The sequence below is a fragment of the Euprymna scolopes genome, chromosome 33 (genome assembly GCF_053919585.1).
Source record: "Euprymna scolopes isolate OS-2025 chromosome 33, ASM5391958v1, whole genome shotgun sequence".
In the NCBI taxonomy this organism is placed as follows: Eukaryota; Metazoa; Mollusca; class Cephalopoda; order Sepiida; family Sepiolidae; genus Euprymna; species Euprymna scolopes.
The window spans coordinates 80,335,336-80,353,572 of record NC_136514.1 but is presented as its reverse complement, the minus strand read 5'-3'; the positions used below and the strand labels follow the sequence as shown (position 1 = coordinate 80,353,572).

General features: G+C 34.7%; 1 protein-coding gene across 1 annotated transcript in view; it reads left to right on the top strand.

Annotated features, from left to right (window-relative positions):
* Positions 1 to 18,237, top strand: part of LOC145258324 (coiled-coil domain-containing protein 137-like) — a 62,468-nt gene that overhangs the window by 21,924 nt on the left and 22,307 nt on the right. Inside the window, exon 3 of the mRNA XM_080116419.1 lies at positions 8,771 to 9,009. Coding sequence (XP_079972545.1) covers positions 8,771 to 9,009 — 239 coding nt within the window. The remainder of the gene's footprint in view (positions 1 to 8,770; positions 9,010 to 18,237) is intronic.

Sequence of the window (18,237 nt, the reverse complement as noted above, 5' to 3'; positions counted from 1 at the left end):
AAAAGCGATGCACGAACAAATTTTTCAGTCTGAGTTGATCTCCAATCTACATCTACTTACTGAAGACCCACCACATTGAGAACGCTAAATTTAAACTCCCTGATTCAAAAAAGGGTTCCTTCTGCATAAATTTAGATTACTATTTCCCAGCCCCGCTCGCATCACCTTCGTGACAAGTTGGACATTTTAACACCTCTATGGAAAGGGACTAACAGCTTTATCAGCGGCCAGAATCAAGCTCACGTGTTGTTAAGAGAAAGATAGATCTCAGTCAGTCAGGCAACAAGTGAAAGTGCGAAAGAAAAGGATATTTTCGCAATCATGTGTGCGTTGTTTGCTTAGGTTTTCCAAATTTATTCAGAGAAATCTCGAGATTCCTACCCTTGGCTGGTTGCCAAGGAAACGACAGGTCTATTTATAGATCTCAAGCAGTCGGACAACAAATAATTGCTGAAAGAGAAACTAAAGGATGCTTTCGGAGCCATGTGTACATCGATTCAGTGCTGACAACTTTCAAACTAAACTGGATTATGCTTTATTATTGTGCTACTTTGTTCGACGGCCCATCGCCCCCTTACTTCTTCGACAACTTGCAATTAACTGCTTTTTTTTAGTGAAAGGACTACTGGTTGTATGGATGTTGAACTGCTTACTTCAACGGGACATCATCGTTGGTCTTAGACTATATTTTATTGACTTGATTATTTCATCTATATGTTCTACTCCACTATGAATTTCGTCTCCATTTGTTTCAGCCATATTATTCTCAAACTCATATTTATTTACATAGGAGTCACCACTTATCAAGGCCCGGAGACCACTTGAGGATAAGGGTTATAAAGTGTACAGTAGTCAATGGGATAATATTGTAGTAATTGTTAGTAATGGAAATTTGGTAAATTGGATTACTTAAGGGGTCAGTTCATCAAGATCTTGTTTACATTGGACTTGAAGACAACCAATTTGTAGTCAGCTGGGAAGCAGGCAAATGAGAGTTCCACAGGCGTGCAGTTCTAAGAAAGAAGCTTTGTTCATGGAATCTACGTTTTGATTTAGGCACGGATAAAGAGTGGGGGAAATTATTGACAGTGGTTTCTGCTAGACGGATGTTTTTCGTGATAGATTGGCAAGGGGGGACCAGTGATTGGAGCTCAGACAAGCACTTGCCATGGAAATAACGATAAAACAAAGACAGGCTCGCAACGTCTCTTTCGTGGGAAAGAGGTTGCAGGGAAGAGAAAAGGGCATCCCCCATTAGGCTACGAAGTCTATTTTGAACTCTGTCAAGGCAGGATAAGCTGCTTCTAGCAGCTCCTGCCCAAATGTGGCAACAGTACTCCATCCTTAGACGTACTTGGCTTTTATATAGATAGAGAATTGCATCAGCAGTGAGATATCTACTGGAGCGGTAGAAGGATGCCACCATTTTTTCAGCGACCTGTATTATATATTTTTATATAAAATGAACTGGAAACTTACTTGTTGTTTCCTAGATGCTGTTTAATATTTGTTGAAGGACCAGAAGAGTCAACTTGAATGATGTTCAGGAAACAACTGAGAGGGGAAAGCCTGTCTAACCACACCCACAAGGAGGGTGTGGCTTACAGATCTGAAGACACAGCCTGGGTGTGGTGCCACACCCATCTGCCTGTTGTATATTAATTTGTTTTGTTGTTTTTGCTGATTTTTCTTTTCCTAAGAGGAATAACCGGTTACTCTCATCAAACCCTGTCTGGTGTAGTACAATCAAAGCTGACTCATCGTATTGTGCTGGTTATTCTGGGTGACCAGAATAGCTGAACTTTTTAACCGATAGGAGTCACACTGGGAAACCTGTCAGGTTATATTTGGGTATTCCGTGATTAGGGTACACCCCAAGTTGAACTCTTATAGTGAGAACACCCTCTGAGGTCTTTATCATGTTATACCTTTCTTTTTTTTTCTTCCCTCTCTCTTTTTACTCCCTTCTCTCTTCTTTTTACCCTTTTCTCCACCATTCTCTTCTTTTTCCCCTCACTCTTCTTTTTCTCTCTTACTTATTCCCCTCTCTTCTTCTCCCCCCTTTCTCTCTTCTTCTCCCCCCTTTCTCTCTTCTTCTCCCCCCTTTCTCTCTTCTTCTCCCCCCTGTCTCTCTTCTTCTCCCCCGTCTTTTTTCTCCCCCTCTCTATTGTGTCATTTCCTCCCTCTCTCTTAAGCTTGACAGAAAGAGCCTTTCATAAAGATTCTTGGATATAGTTGAAAGATTTTTGCTAAAACAATAATCTATATATCAAAAAAAGTGAAAGTGTCTGTTTGCCTTTCTGTCTACATTTCCCTACACAATAACTCTGTCAATTTTCGATCTACAGACTCAAAATTTGATATACAGGGTAGTAAGATTTGGGAAAATCTTTGTAATCAGTTTTCCGCTAGAAATTTAGCTGTTAAGGGGTCAAAGTTCAACGATTTGACCATTGAGAACTCTACCAAATTCCTCTGCCAATTTTGGGTATAGACAATTGAAATTTTAGATATAGGTTCCTTGGACATGGATCTAACTTAATAATTTGATTTGAGCCCAAAACAATAAATGTTAAGGGGTCAGAATAGGGGTCAAAGTAAAAAAAAAAAAAAAAAAAAAAAAAAAAATAATGACTTCTGTTGTCTCTACCAAATTACTCAGACAATTTCTGGTCTAAACATTTGAAATTTTACATAAAGGGTATTCAGAGATAGAGCAAGCTTTTTAATCAGTTTGGGTCGAAAATTTGAGCTACAAATATATAAATGTATGTATGTATGTTTGCATGTCTGGCTAAAACTTTCGACAGAGGCGACGGATTTTCACAAGATCAGTATCGTTTTGAAGCTCGACCCTTCAGACGACAAATACCGAAAAATTGACTCAAAACATTAATTTCTTCACCCACAATTGGGCACTTTTCTACAGAGAGGGGTCGCTTTTTTCGCCAATATTTTCGGAAGTCATCTCCTCTTTTCAATTGTCTAGCCTTAATTTAAACCTACATCACTTTAGCGGTAGTCGTAACAGCAAAGACGTCACGTTTTTTTCACGTTCTTTTCCTCCTTCGCAGTATATGTTCGAGCCTGCCTTCCTACTACCACTTTTTTTTTGCTCAACACACACCTCCAGGCACCCAGGTAATGCATGTGGATGTGTTATCAGCAGCTCCAGTAACTCTCGCTTCTCCTTTTTTGTCCTTCAGTCCTCATTTCCAATGAGTGATTTTTCTGACAAAGGGGGAAGAAAAAGCTGCTTTCCAGGTCGGTAGTACTTTGTAAACAGTAATCTGAGATATCGAAAAATTTCTGTTTCTATGTCTATCCTTGTGGTCATGTCACTAGTAAGGGTGCTGGATATAAATGTTTCATCTGGGCTGACGATACCCGCCTGATAGTCAGGGACCTGAACCTTGGATTAACTATTAAGGAGGCTGTCCTATCAGCAGGTGCAAAGTACCGGGGCTGCTGTATTGCCATTTGGTGGATGGATTCTGGACCATACAGTTGTTTCTGGTAGGGCCTCTCGATGCCATACTAGTAGATAATTGTTACGGCTTTACCTTATCATGTGCTACAAAAAAAAAAAATTTCTTGTCTTTTTTCTCTCTTATTTTCCCTCTCTGTCCTGCTCCAACCAAGTCTACCGACCTGCTCCACAAATCCCAAAACCTCAACATGACAAATCTAAAAAAAAAAAAAACATGATTAAACCTAGAACCCCATCCTCCAACGTAGACCCCTACTACCAGGTCTCCTTCTCCAACATCAGGGGTCTACGTTCCAACCTTCCAGAGGTTGAAACACAATTACAGGAGACGAAACCGGACATATTCTTTCTAAGTGAAACTGGCATAGGGCCAACCACTTCCCTAGACGAATTCATAATTAAAGGATACTCTAACTTAACATCTAAATCTGACCCCATAGATCGCCATGGGCATGGAATATGTGCCTACATCAAAGATGGCTTTCCATGTGGTAGGGATATCTCCAGAGAAGACCCTAATTTACCTTATACGTGCTGACAGGTGGCACTAGCTTACACCACTGCATTTATATTTGCCCTCTATCGCCCCCACAACAGTGGGGTTACTATCTTTAAGAGTATATCCGAGAAAATTGACCACATCCTGTCTGCTCATCCTTCAGCTAACATTCACATTTGCGGTGACTTCAATGTCCATAATGTGGAATGGCTGACCCATTCAAATAAAACCGATGACGAGGGGAGGTTCTGTCATGATTTTGCCACTGCCTATGACCTCACTCAGATTGTTCACGAACCCACCCGTATGCCCAATACTACCAGTCAGTATGCAAGTCTTCTAGACCTTTTCCTCACAACTTCTCCTGAGCTATGTTCATGTTGCGTTCTGTCTCCTCTGGAATCCTCCGATCACTCTGTTGTAGCAGTTAAGATAAAAATGAAATGTAATAAGTCTTCAGACGTACCTCTCCACCGTACTGTATATCGATACTCTATGGCTGACTGGGATAGCTTCCGTACATTCATATCTGACCTACCCCTGCATTCCATGTTTCAAAAGGATGTGTCCTCTATAGTATCAGACCTTACCGAACGGTTAATTGTAGGCATATACCGATTCATACCATCCAAAAATTCCAACAAAAACCTAACAGCCAGCCATGGTTCTCCCCTGAATGTGCTGCTGCCATCGCACACAGAAATCACTTTTTCCATAACTACCAACGTAATAGATGTACTGAGACTAAAGCTGCTTTCAGGATTGCCAGCAACCACTGTAAAAGAGTAATAAAAAATGCAAGAGAGCTATATGCTCAGTCCGTTAAATCCAAAGTAGCTGAGCAGCGGCTTGGTTCCCACCAGTTCTGACAAATAGCAAACAGGATCTTGAACAGAAGCGTGCGTTCTATCCCAACTATCATCAATGGACCTGAGGTCATCTCGTCAGCATCAGACAAGGCCAGACTATTTGCCAAGAACTTTGCAACTAATTCTACCCTATGCGATAAAGGCCATCATCTCTCTAATTCTCTCTCCTCTGATCTTGAGCGCGTGGTACAGTGGGGGAAGAGGTGGCTGGTCACTTTTAGTGCATCGAAAACCTAGCTTCTATCTTTACATCATCAACGCTCTGATCCCCATCTGGCATCAATTGAAATGGATGGTTCTTGTCTTGGGGAAGCTCCATGTTTTGACAAGCTTCTGGGCTTGACCTTTACTCCTGATCTGAAATGGAACATGTACATCGGGTCTGTTGCCAGGGACGCTGGGAAAATGGTGGGATCCTTCTACCGCTCCAGAAGATATCACTACTAATGCAATTCTCTATCTGTATAAAAGCCAGGTACATTCAAGGATGGAGTACTGCTGCCACATCTGGGCAGGAGCTGCTAAAAACAGCCTATCTTGCCTTGACAGAGTACAAAATAGACTTCGTGGTTTAGTGGAGGATACCCTTTTCTCTTCCCTGCAGCCTCTCTCCCACAGAAGAGACGTTGCGAGCCTGTCTTTGTTTTATCGTTACTACCATAGCTACCATGGCAAGTGCTCGTCTGAGCTCCAATCTCTCGTCCCCCCTTGCCAATCTTTCATGAGAAACACCCGTCTGGCTGAAACTACTGTCAATAATTTTCCCCACTCTTTATCTGTGCCTAAATCCAAACGTAGATTCCATGTGCAGAGCTTCTTTCTCAGAACTGCACGCCTGTGGAACTCTCTTCCGTTTGCTTGTTTCCCATCTAACTACAACTTGGATGTCTTCAAGTCCAACATAAACAAACTCCTGACAAACCGCCCCCTTAAGTAAGATACTATCAAATCCCCAATACTAATGATTACTACAATACTCTCATTGATTACTGTACACGCAATAACCCTTATCCCTGAGTGGCTTCCAGGCCTTGATAAGTGATGACCCCCATGTGAAAAAAAAAAAAAAATAAAGTTTAGTAAAAATTAAATAATTTTTGAAAATAACAAGCAGCAAGGAAGTTTCATGGGAATATAAAATGTACAAGCAGTCCTTAGTCACATTTATATCAGAGTAGATAATGGCGTTAGTATTTTGTGCAGTTCTTGCAGGAAGGTGTCAACGTCCTCCTACATACAGTGCCTGGTATTCCCAAATGGTCACACATCTCATACTGACCAGGCATAACATTGCTTAACTTTAGTGATCTAATGAGAACCGGATGTGCCAATATGATTGTGCTATATGTATTAAAGAAGATCTGAATAATAATTTTGTTATAACCACAATACGCATATTATGCACTAAAATTCAAACATGGAATAAATTGAAAACACAATTGAAACTTCTCTTCCAATTTTGGATTTTGTTATCCTGCACATATTCCTTTATTTTCTTTTAAACTTGATAAGTTCTTTTTCTTTGAGTTAAGGGAGGAATAAATTCAAAAAGTTGACATAATAATTACATGAATGATTCTGTGCTACGAAACAGATGCTGTCAAGAATTGAACATTTCAACATACTTAAAAAAAAAATAAAAGAGAAGATGGACAACATCTTGAAATGTGGAATATAGACTTTTATCATTTATTTAATTTTTTTTTTTTTTTTTTAAATATATTGTACATAATAATGTACTATATATTTAAAAGAAATTTTTTTTATATATACATCTATTCTGGTGTTCCAAGGTCAGGTTGTCTAAAGATATTGGCTTCCTGACTTAAATGCACCAGACATTGATAGTATTGTTTTTCTTTGTTTTCTTTCCTTTTACAAAACTCAATCATGTTCTGCAAAGCCAAAAGCAATTTTCCTCTACAAAACAACCAAACTAAACATCATGAATAAATATTTGAAAATATAAAAAAAATTGAAGCATAAAACCTTTTTTCAAATTACTTGATTCGATATTAAATCCCCCCCCCCCTCAATAAGGGTTGATATGCTGTGAAACAAAACAGCCAAACATTTTATACATCTATATTTTCTTTTTTTTTTTTTTCTTTTACACAGGAATCACGACTTATCAAGGCCCGGAGGCCACTCGAGAATAAGGGTCAATGGGTATATATTAGTCGATATGAGTATAGCATAGTAAACATAAGTAGTGGGAATTTTTGTAAGTTGGATTACATAGGGGACGGTTCATCAAGAACTTGTTTACATTAGACTTGAAGACAATCAGATTGTAGTCAGCTGGAAAGCAGGCCAATGGAAGAGAGTTCCACAGGCGTGCAGTTCTAAGAAAGAAGCCTTGTTCATGGAATCTAGATTTAGGTTTAGGCACAGCTAAAGAGTGTGGGAAACTAGTGATAGTGGTTTTGGCTAGACAAGTGTTTTTCGTGAAAGTTTGGCGAGGGGGGTGGTCCATAGATTGAAGCTCAGACGAGCACCTGCCAGAGCTAGGTTCGCAACGTTTCAGGGAAGAGAAAAGGGCATCCCCCATTAAGCCACAAAGTCTATTTTGAACTCTGTCAAGGCAGGACAAGCTGCTTCTAGCAGCTCCTGCCCAGATGTGGCAACAGTACTCCATCATTGGCCGTAGCTAGCTTTTATATAGGTAGAGAATTGCATCAGATTATTATACTCTGGTGATGATTAATAAAGAAATTTTATTTCAAACTCAGTTTTTGAGCTGATGATAACAGTTAACTAATTTTTTTTTTTCCATATTTCTAGACATTATTTTGCTTTTCATGTCCTGCCCCCTCTCTCTCTCGCTCCCTCTTTCATTCCCCCTCTTCTTCTCAACTCCTGTTGCTCTTCCCCTCTCCCTCCACCCCTCCTGCACTGTCGCTCTCCCTTTCTCTTAAGATATAGTCCAGTGATAACAGTTAATTCTTTTTTAATAATGTTACTAAAGACTTGATTTTGCTTTTGTGTCCTTTCCCTCTCCCTCTCTCTGTCCACTCCCCCTCTCTCCACCCCTCTCTGTCCACTCCCCCTCTCTCCACCCCTCTCTGTCCCTCTCCACGTCTCTATTTCCCTATCTTCACCCTCCTCTCTCACTCTCTACACCCTCCTCTCTCACTCTCTACACCCTCCTCTCTCACTCTCTACACCCTCCTCTCTCACTCTCTACACCCTCCTCTCTCACTCTCTACACCCTCCTCTCTCACTCTCTACACCCTCCTCTCTCACTCTCTACACCCTCCTCTCTCACTCTCTACACCCTCCTCTCTCACTCTCTACACCCTCCTCTCTCACTCTCTACACCCTCCTCTCTCACTCTCTACACCCTCCTCTCTCACTCTCTACACCCTCCTCTCTACACCCTCTACACCCTCCTCTCTCACTCTCTACACCCTCCTCTCTCACTCTCTACACCCTCCTCTCTCTCTCTCTACACCCTCCTCTCTCTCTCTCTACACCCTCCTCTCTCTCTCTCTACACCCTCCTCTCTCTCTCTCTACACCCTCCTCTCTCACTCTCTACACCCTCCTCTCTCACTCTCTACACCCCTCTCTCTCTCTCCTTCTCTTTGTCTATTCTCTCTGTCCACTCTCTTTCTCTCTCTCCTTCTCGCCATCCCTCTCTTTCACTCTCCACCCCCTCTCTTTCACTCTCCACCCCCTCTCTTTCACTCTCCACCCCCTCTCTTTCACTCTCCACCCCCTCTCTTTCACTCTCCACTCCTCTTTCTCACTCTCTCCATCCATCTTGCTCCTCCTTCTCTCTCTCTCCATCCCTCTTGCTCCTCCTTCTCTCTCTCTCCCTCTCTCATCTCAAGATTTGGTCTGATGATAACAACTAACTCTTTTTTTTACCAATGTTTCTAAAGACATGATTTTACTTTATTATAATTAGCCGCTGAGCCAAATACCAAGAAGACCTATATAAGCGTTCCATCATTTTGGCCCAAACCTGAGCGGAGACGATCATCATCCCAAACTGATGGCCATTCAAACGAGGATGAAAACAATTACAATCCGATGTATATTCCTGAAGGTCAAAAAAAAGGTGAAAGTGCCATTTCATACTTGCGGAGAGCAAATCGAGATTTATCAGATGTCTATGAGAAGACAATACTTTTCAAAAAGTTTGACGTAAGTTTGTGCTTTTATTTTTCTTTAAAGCTTGCAGCTAAACAATTTTTCTTTTTATGCTCTAATGTAATGGGATTGATGACAAAGCAGAAGCATTCCTTTATGCATGATATCAGTAGTTCAAAAGTATGATGAAGAAGAGGGTGTTATTGTCTGAAAAATGCTATGATTGGAAATGAGGCTGCAGACAAGTTTTGCTTTCATCTTTTTTGTTTTTTGTTTGTTTTTAAATATTCAACTAAACGACTTTCCTTTTTTTTTCTTTTTTGCTCAAAATGTTTTTGATTTTATTTATAATTCAACTTAAACAAAACTCCAGAAAATTTTTTCTAATGTACGCACTAGTGTTAGAACGACTTCAAAAGAATGACGGTTTTACAAGCGAAGAAAATTATGTCCTAAAAAAAAAGAAACAAACAAACACATGGCAAAGTTATTGAAGAAATTGTAAGTTACTCTTTTTGTCTCTTTATTTAAATTGAAAGAAAGAACTGGGTGAAACATATTTTGTAATGTTTAAAAATGAATTTGGTTGAAACATATTTTGTAATGTTTAAAAATGAATTTGGTTGCCTATTGAAAAAAATTAAAAAATGCTGACCTAATTTTCACCGCGTGAACAATTCTATCGTAAAATCTCGGCTGTTTCAAATGAAATGAAAAGTTTTTTTTGCCTTTGTTTTTTTGCTGCTATTTTATGCGATATTTTAACAAGAGAGAAAAGGTGCAACATTCATTAGAAGGACGACCTTCAGACCGAAAAAATAATCACCTCGAAAAAGCAAAGCTGGAAGTAAGAAAACTCAGGCTACACCTAATAAGTACCACCCAGTCACAAGACACGGATCTCCTACAAGCCCGTGCTATCGCTGCGGTGGGAAACATTGGTCGAGTCAATGTTTTTTACAAACATAAGTACTGCAATGAATGTGGCAGGAAGGGCTACAAAGTGACCCAGTGCAGGAAGAACAAGGTCAAGAACAGCGTTCGACAGGCTAGATTCGATTCGGATAAGAACCGGCGCAAATATATCAGTTAACATCACAAATAAAACTGTGCATCTACAATTGGATTCCAGATCAGACCTGTCCATCATTAACCTTAAGACGTGGAAAAGGCTAAGGAAACCAGCCATGCGAAAGACGAACAAATCAGCTTGACCTGTGACAGGCGATAAAATGGAATTTGAGGGAGAGCTCACACTCCCGGTGACCTTAAATGGTGTTACTAAAAAAGTGAAAGTGTATGTACATAGGACATCCGAAAACCTGTTCGGTACTGATTGGATGGAGCGATTCGAATTGTGGGACGACCAACCTATGAATACATTCTGTCATAGGGTAGAAGACTCGTCTATGGAAGCGCAACAACTGAAGGAATTTCCAGAAGTATTCTCACCAGGATTAGGAAAAGGTACAAAGGCTATAGCAAGATTCGAACTAAAAGAAAACACTCTGCCCGTTTTCAAGAAGATACGAAGAGTCACATTCGTAACAATAGGGAAATTGGAAAAGAAAGCTTCAACGGAATCTGCCAAAGGAGGCATAAAAACTGAAACAGCAAAGCCGGAAGCTAAAAAACCTGCGCTAAAAGAATTTCCCAAGCCAAAGCAACAATTGTTGCACGTGTATAGGATTACACCCAACCTGAATACACCAACAGCAGTCTCACCTGCAGAAACGATGTTTGTGTGGAAAGTGAGATCCGTTTTTGACAAACTCTTACCCAAACAGTCAAGGCCACGAGTGACCACTTATGTACCCAGTAAACGTTTCATACCAGGTGAAAAAGTGTTTTTCAAAAGTTATAAAAACAATACATCAGTCTGGGAGGTGGGTACAATTACTAAGAGAGTCGGTGACATGGTATATATCATCCAAGGAGCAACATATACCCACAAACGTCACCAGAACCAACTAAGATGTCGATTAGTTGAAACCAGCGACAGTCCACTATTGGAAGATGAGCCAATAGACATAGTCTTCGAAACTTTTGATCTTGAATCTCCTCAACCAACCCCTGAACTACGGCAGTCGTTCCGTAAGAGAAAGGTTACCGAGCAATTGATGGTAAACCCCAAAAGGAAGAGGTACTGACAGCTTTTACGAACAAAAAGCTTGGGAGGGTGTGTGTTAGAGACGCCCCTCCATAGGATTAATGGACAATCTCATGACGTCACTTCCGGTATCGAGTACCGGTGCCTGGTAGTCTGAGATTGGCGTGCGACCAAGCTGGACGTGTGCAAACACCCTACCGTTGAGGAGTGGATATACTTTCCTAAAAATCCTGTGTTCCTTTCGTTTATTACCATTTAACCCCATAACAGTAACAAAGCACAGATGCCTGTATGGCAGCTGTATGCAGATGACCGAGCCGTGTCTGACGTGACGTCATGGCAAGGAAGAACAGAAAACGATTATAAAAAGAATGTGTGCTGAGACTGTAAGAGACACCTGGGTGACATCATGGCTGAAACCAGAGGAAGAGGAGGATTAAGGTCTTTTGTTAAAACCTGAAACAGCGAGTTGAATTTCTTTCCTCTTCCTTTCTTATGTTCCTTTGTGATGGAGTCTACAACGTGTTGGGTTCACATGTATAAAACGTGTGTACTGTTACACTATGACGTGACTTCTGTACACATCAACATAATCTCTGACGTAAATTTCCATTGTCTTGCTGCGGTGACAGTGCGGAGAGACTGAGGGATAAACAGGCACGATTATGATGCGCCCAGTGCTAACAAACAGTTGCTGTACACAGGAGCGAACCTAGAACCATCTGATTTGGAGGCAATGGTTGAGCATGCATGATTATATAGGATGCCTTAAATAAGTTTCCAAGCTTTTATCGTATGGGCACTTTTATTGATAGTACACACATGGAACTCCAGTCCGCTTCGAAGTAATCTCCTCCTGCTGTAATACACTTGTATCGTTCCAACAACTTCTGGAAGGCCACATGGAAGTTCACTTATGTGAGCGTGTCAATGACCCTTGTCACAGCCTCTTTCATCTCCTCAATTTTCTCATAATGACAGCCTCTAATGTTTTCCTTGAGCTTATGGAATAACCAAAAGTCACAGGAAACAAGGTCTGGACTGTAGAGAGGGTGAGGAACTGTCTTGATGCCCATCTTAGTCAAGTACTCTGTGACAAGCATAGAGCACATTTGGAACAAACCTTGCGCAAATTATGAAATTCTTTATTTGGCCAATCAACTTTGGTATTCTGACTTCTGAAGACCAACCTGACAAGATCTATCCCTTCCCCATATCCCTTTAAAATATAACAGCTTAGCTGAGACCATGATTGAATAATTATGGAATTGATATGCGTGACTTGATTCTTTGCTTTGTGAAGAAAGTTTTAAAATTAAACCACTTTTAAGTATAATTAATTTTATACAAGCACAAACTAATGCAATTTATTTTTTCACCCCAAATAAGGCACATAACCATTTAGCCATGAGAGGGGTACTATTTGGACGAAATTTGCAGGGATACTATTTAGGGAGTTGGGCAGCGAGATGTTTGTTTACATTACACTGGAATTTCTGCATGTCAGCAGGGACCCGGAAGGGAATTCCAATGTGCAGCAGTATGGCTGTCTTCAAGTCCAATGTAAACAAGTTCTTGATGAGCCGTTCCCCTTAAGTTAACAAATTTACTGGATTTTCATTACTGACAATTATTATATTGTCCAATTGACTACTGTACACTCTTTAACCCTTATCCTCGAGTGGCCCCTGGGCCTTGATAAGTGGTGTTGCCTATGTAAAAAAAAAAAAAAAAAGTCTGAGGGGGAAAAAGCCATTTGAGGAGAAAGCATATAGGGATCTCTGTTTTATTTATCTATATATTAATACTGTAGTACCTTTTAATGTACGTACATACGTCATGGTTTGCAGATTATAAATTATTCCCTTGGGAGATCCTGTTTATTATAAGGGAGGATAGAAGGTGATAACCTTCTATGAACATTAAATTAGTATATAGATATTAAATTAGTATATAGATACATTAAATTAGTATATAGATACATTAAATTAGTATAGATACATTAAATTAGTATATAGATACATTAAATTAGTATATAGATACATTAAATTAGTATAGATACATTAAATTAGTATAGATACATTAAATTAGTATATAGATACATTAAATTAGTATATAGATACATTAAATTAGTATATAGATACATTAAATTAGTATAGATACATTAAATTAGTATATATACATTAAATTAGTATATATACATTAAATTAGTATATAGATACATTAAATTAGTATATAGATACATTAAATTAGTATATAGATACATTAAATTAGTATATAGATACATTAAATTAGTATAGATACATTAAATTAGTATATATACATTAAATTAGTATATAGATACATTAAATTAGTATATAGATACATTAAATTAGTATATAGATACATTAAATTAGTATATAGATACATTAAATTAGTATATAGATACATTAAATTAGTATATAGATACATTAAATTAGTATATAGATACATTAAATTAGTATATAGATACATTAAATTAGTATATAGATACATTAAATTAGTATATAGATACATTAAATTAGTATAGATACATTAAATTAGTATAGATACATTAAATTAGTATATAGATACATTAAATTAGTATATAGATACATTAAATTAGTATATAGATACATTAAATTAGTATATAGATACATTAAATTAGTATATAGATACATTAAATTAGTATAGATACATTAAATTAGTATAGATACATTAAATTAGTATATAGATACATTAAATTAGTATATAGATACATTAAATTAGTATATAGATACATTAAATTAGTATATAGATACATTAAATTAGTATATAGATACATTAAATTAGTATATAGATACATTAAATTAGTATATAGATACATTAAATTAGTATATAGATACATTAAATTAGTATATAGATACATTAAATTAGTATATAGATACATTAAATTAGTATATAGATACATTAAATTAGTATATAGATACATTAAATTAGTATATAGATACATTAAATTAGTATATAGATACATTAAATTAGTATAGATACATTAAATTAGTATATAGATACATTAAATTAGTATATAGATACATTAAATTAGTATATAGATACATTAAATTAGTATATAGATACATTAAATTAGTATATAGATACATTAAATTAGTATATAGATACATTAAATTAGTATATAGATACATTAAATTAGTATATAGATACATTAAATTAGTATATAGATACATTAAATTAGTATATAGATACATTAAATTAGTATATAGATACATTAAATTAGTATATAGATACATTAAATTAGTATATAGATACATTAAATTAGTATATAGATACATTAAATTAGTATATATACATTAAATTAGTATATATACATTAAATTAGTATAGATACATTAAATTAGTATAGATACATTAAATTAGTATATAGATACATTAAATTAGTATATAGATACATTAAATTAGTATATAGATACATTAAATTAGTATATAGATACATTAAATTAGTATATAGATACATTAAATTAGTATATAGATACATTAAATTAGTATATAGATACATTAAATTAGTATATAGATACATTAAATTAGTATAGATACATTAAATTAGTATATAGATACATTAAATTAGTATATAGATACATTAAATTAGTATATAGATACATTAAATTAGTATATAGATACATTAAATTAGTATATAGATACATTAAATTAGTATATAGATACATTAAATTAGTATAGATACATTAAATTAGTATAGATACATTAAATTAGTATATATATACATTAAATTAGTATAGATACATTAAATTAGTATATAGATACATTAAATTAGTATATAGATACATTAAATTAGTATATAGATACATTAAATTAGTATATAGATACATTAAATTAGTATATAGATACATTAAATTAGTATATAGATACATTAAATTAGTATATAGATACATTAAATTAGTATATAGATACATTAAATTAGTATATAGATACATTAAATTAGTATATAGATACATTAAATTAGTATATAAACATTAAATTAGTATATAGATATTAAATTAGTATATAAACATTAAATTAGTATAGATACATTAAATTAGTATATAGATACATTAAATTAGTATAGATACATTAAATTAGTATATAGATACATTAAATTAGTATATAGATACATTAAATTAGTATATAGATATTAAATTAGTATATAAACATTAAATTAGTATATAGATACATTAAATTAGTATATAAACATTAAATTAGTATATAAACATTAAATTAGTATATAAACATTAAATTAGTATATAAACATTAAATTAGTATATAGATACATTAAATTAGTATATAGATACATTAAATTAGTATATAGATACATTAAATTAGTATATAGATACATTAAATTAGTATATAGATACATTAAATTAGTATATAGATACATTAAATTAGTATAGATACATTAAATTAGTATATAGATACATTAAATTAGTATAGATACATTAAATTAGTATATAGATACATTAAATTAGTATATATACATTAAATTAGTATATATACATTAAATTAGTATATATACATTAAATTAGTATCGATACATTAAATTAGTATAGATACATTAAATTAGTATAGATACATTAAATTAGTATAGATACATTAAATTAGTATATAGATACATTAAATTAGTATATAGATACATTAAATTAGTATATAGATACATTAAATTAGTATATAGATACATTAAATTAGTATATAGATACATTAAATTAGTATATATACATTAAATTAGTATATATATACATTAAATTAGTATATAGATACATTAAATTAGTATATAGATACATTAAATTAGTATATAGATACATTAAATTAGTATATATATACATTAAATTAGTATAGATACATTAAATTAGTATAGATACATTAAATTAGTATAGATACATTAAATTAGTATATAGATACATTAAATTAGTATATAGATACATTAAATTAGTATATAGATACATTAAATTAGTATATATACATTAAATTAGTATCGATACATTAAATTAGTATCGATACATTAAATTAGTATAGATACATTAAATTAGTATAGATACATTAAATTAGTATAGATACATTAAATTAGTATAGATACATTAAATTAGTATAGATACATTAAATTAGTATATAGATACATTAAATTAGTATATAGATATATTAAATTAGTATATAGATACGCTAATTTAATGTTCGTAGTGTGCTATCACTAGGGCTATGACAAGAGAATATTCTTATCATTGTTATGACTCTTGAGTACATATCCGACACAATAAAACAATTAACCGAGAACGACATCAATCTGTCTAAATACATATAAGATATTAACTGATATATACTCGAGAGTCAAAATAATGAAAAAAAATATTCTCTTGTCATAGTCCTAGTTATCACCTATCCGCATTTTTAATAAATAGGATCACCCTATCACCGAAGACGCAATGTAAAATGTAAAAAAATTAAAATAAAGAAAATGATGTCACTTCAGTGAAACTAAAATATACCTTCTTGGTCTTCTAGCTAGGATCCAATCTATTCAGTCTAAAGATGGTATGATATTATGGGGTTTTTAATCACGCCGGGTGTCCATAAAGTGGAAATGTGTCACTGACTCCTATAAAGATATATTCTGACATTACATTAACCAGATTACTTAAATAAATAATTTTATAGTTTTAACAAAATGGCTTGCTGAATGTCCACAGAATGCCTACTAGCATTATATTACATTTGAAAGATGCCGCTGTGGAATTTCCACAGGTCCCGTTAGTATAAAATTATTATCCCACCTGTAGAATTGCATTCAACAATATCATTCGGGATTAAATATCACAGATGGTTGATATGTCATAAATGAAACCAAACTTAGGAGTAATTAAGATTCGTTTCTAAGAGTAATCGACAGTTGTCATGCTGTTGAAATAAACCAAACCATTCGAGCAGTCATGTTTTCTGGGATTCAGTTAATTTGTCTAGTATAAATTAAATAACCCATGGTTGATAGGTCATATAACAGACTAAATCAAATTAATACTAATCTCATTAACAATGTATTAATAATGATTAGTACTTAATGCAAAAATGAGCACAAATTTAATCATGTTTAACCATCAATTTGGCATAAAGCAATCATTCTTTGTCAACAGGCTATAACTTTGGCCATTTTGAATGGGTTGAAGGGTTAAAAAGTCGAGGATAAATAATTATCCTCCATATGACAATTTTATTCAGCATTAAATAACCTGTAATCAAATAATCCCATATCCCTTTAAAATATAACAGTTTAGCCGATATCATGATTAAATGACAGTGAAATTGATATGCATATTACCACCCTCGGGTATTGCCGAATTATCTTAGCAGGAAGATTATTATTATTATCTGATAGGTTGAATTAGATTTGTTTTAAAGAGAAAAATGCAATTCAAGGACAAATCTGGTTAAATGACGTTTTAGGAATTTAACTTGACTAGATTCTACAAACAATAAGAAGGAATTTTAAATAAATAAAAACAAATGTTTTCAGAAAAAGGAAAGTGTGTTAATAATAATATCTAGATACATAATACAGATGTCAGCCGATAGGATTCTTCATGGACGTGCAAATGCAAATGTGATCACACAAAGAAATAATTTAAGATATACATGGACATATTAGTTAGAAAAGTCCAGGAGGACAGTTGAAGAAGTCAGAGAGAAGACACCGTGATGTAAAAATGAGCACAAATTTAATCATATTCAACCATCAATTTTGAATAAAGCAATCATTCTTTCTCAACAGCCTATAACTTTGGCCATTTTGAACGGGTTAAAAAGTTGAGGATAAATAATTATCCTCCATATGACAATTTTATTCAGCATTAAATAACCTGTAATCAAATAGTCTTGTTTGAGACGTCACAACCCGTTAATGGTTGATTTGTCATAAAACAAAGCAAACCAAATAATCCCGTATCTCTTTAAAATATAAGTTTAGTCGATATCATGATTAAATGACGGTGAAATTGATTTGCATAATTCGACTCTTTGCTTTTTGAACGGTTTGGTCAATGTAACCTCCGACCTTCTTCAAGTGTATCGTATTTATTCATATTATCTGAATTATTCAAACTACTGTTCGAATCTTGAGTGTTATTTTCACAACGTTTTGATCGATGC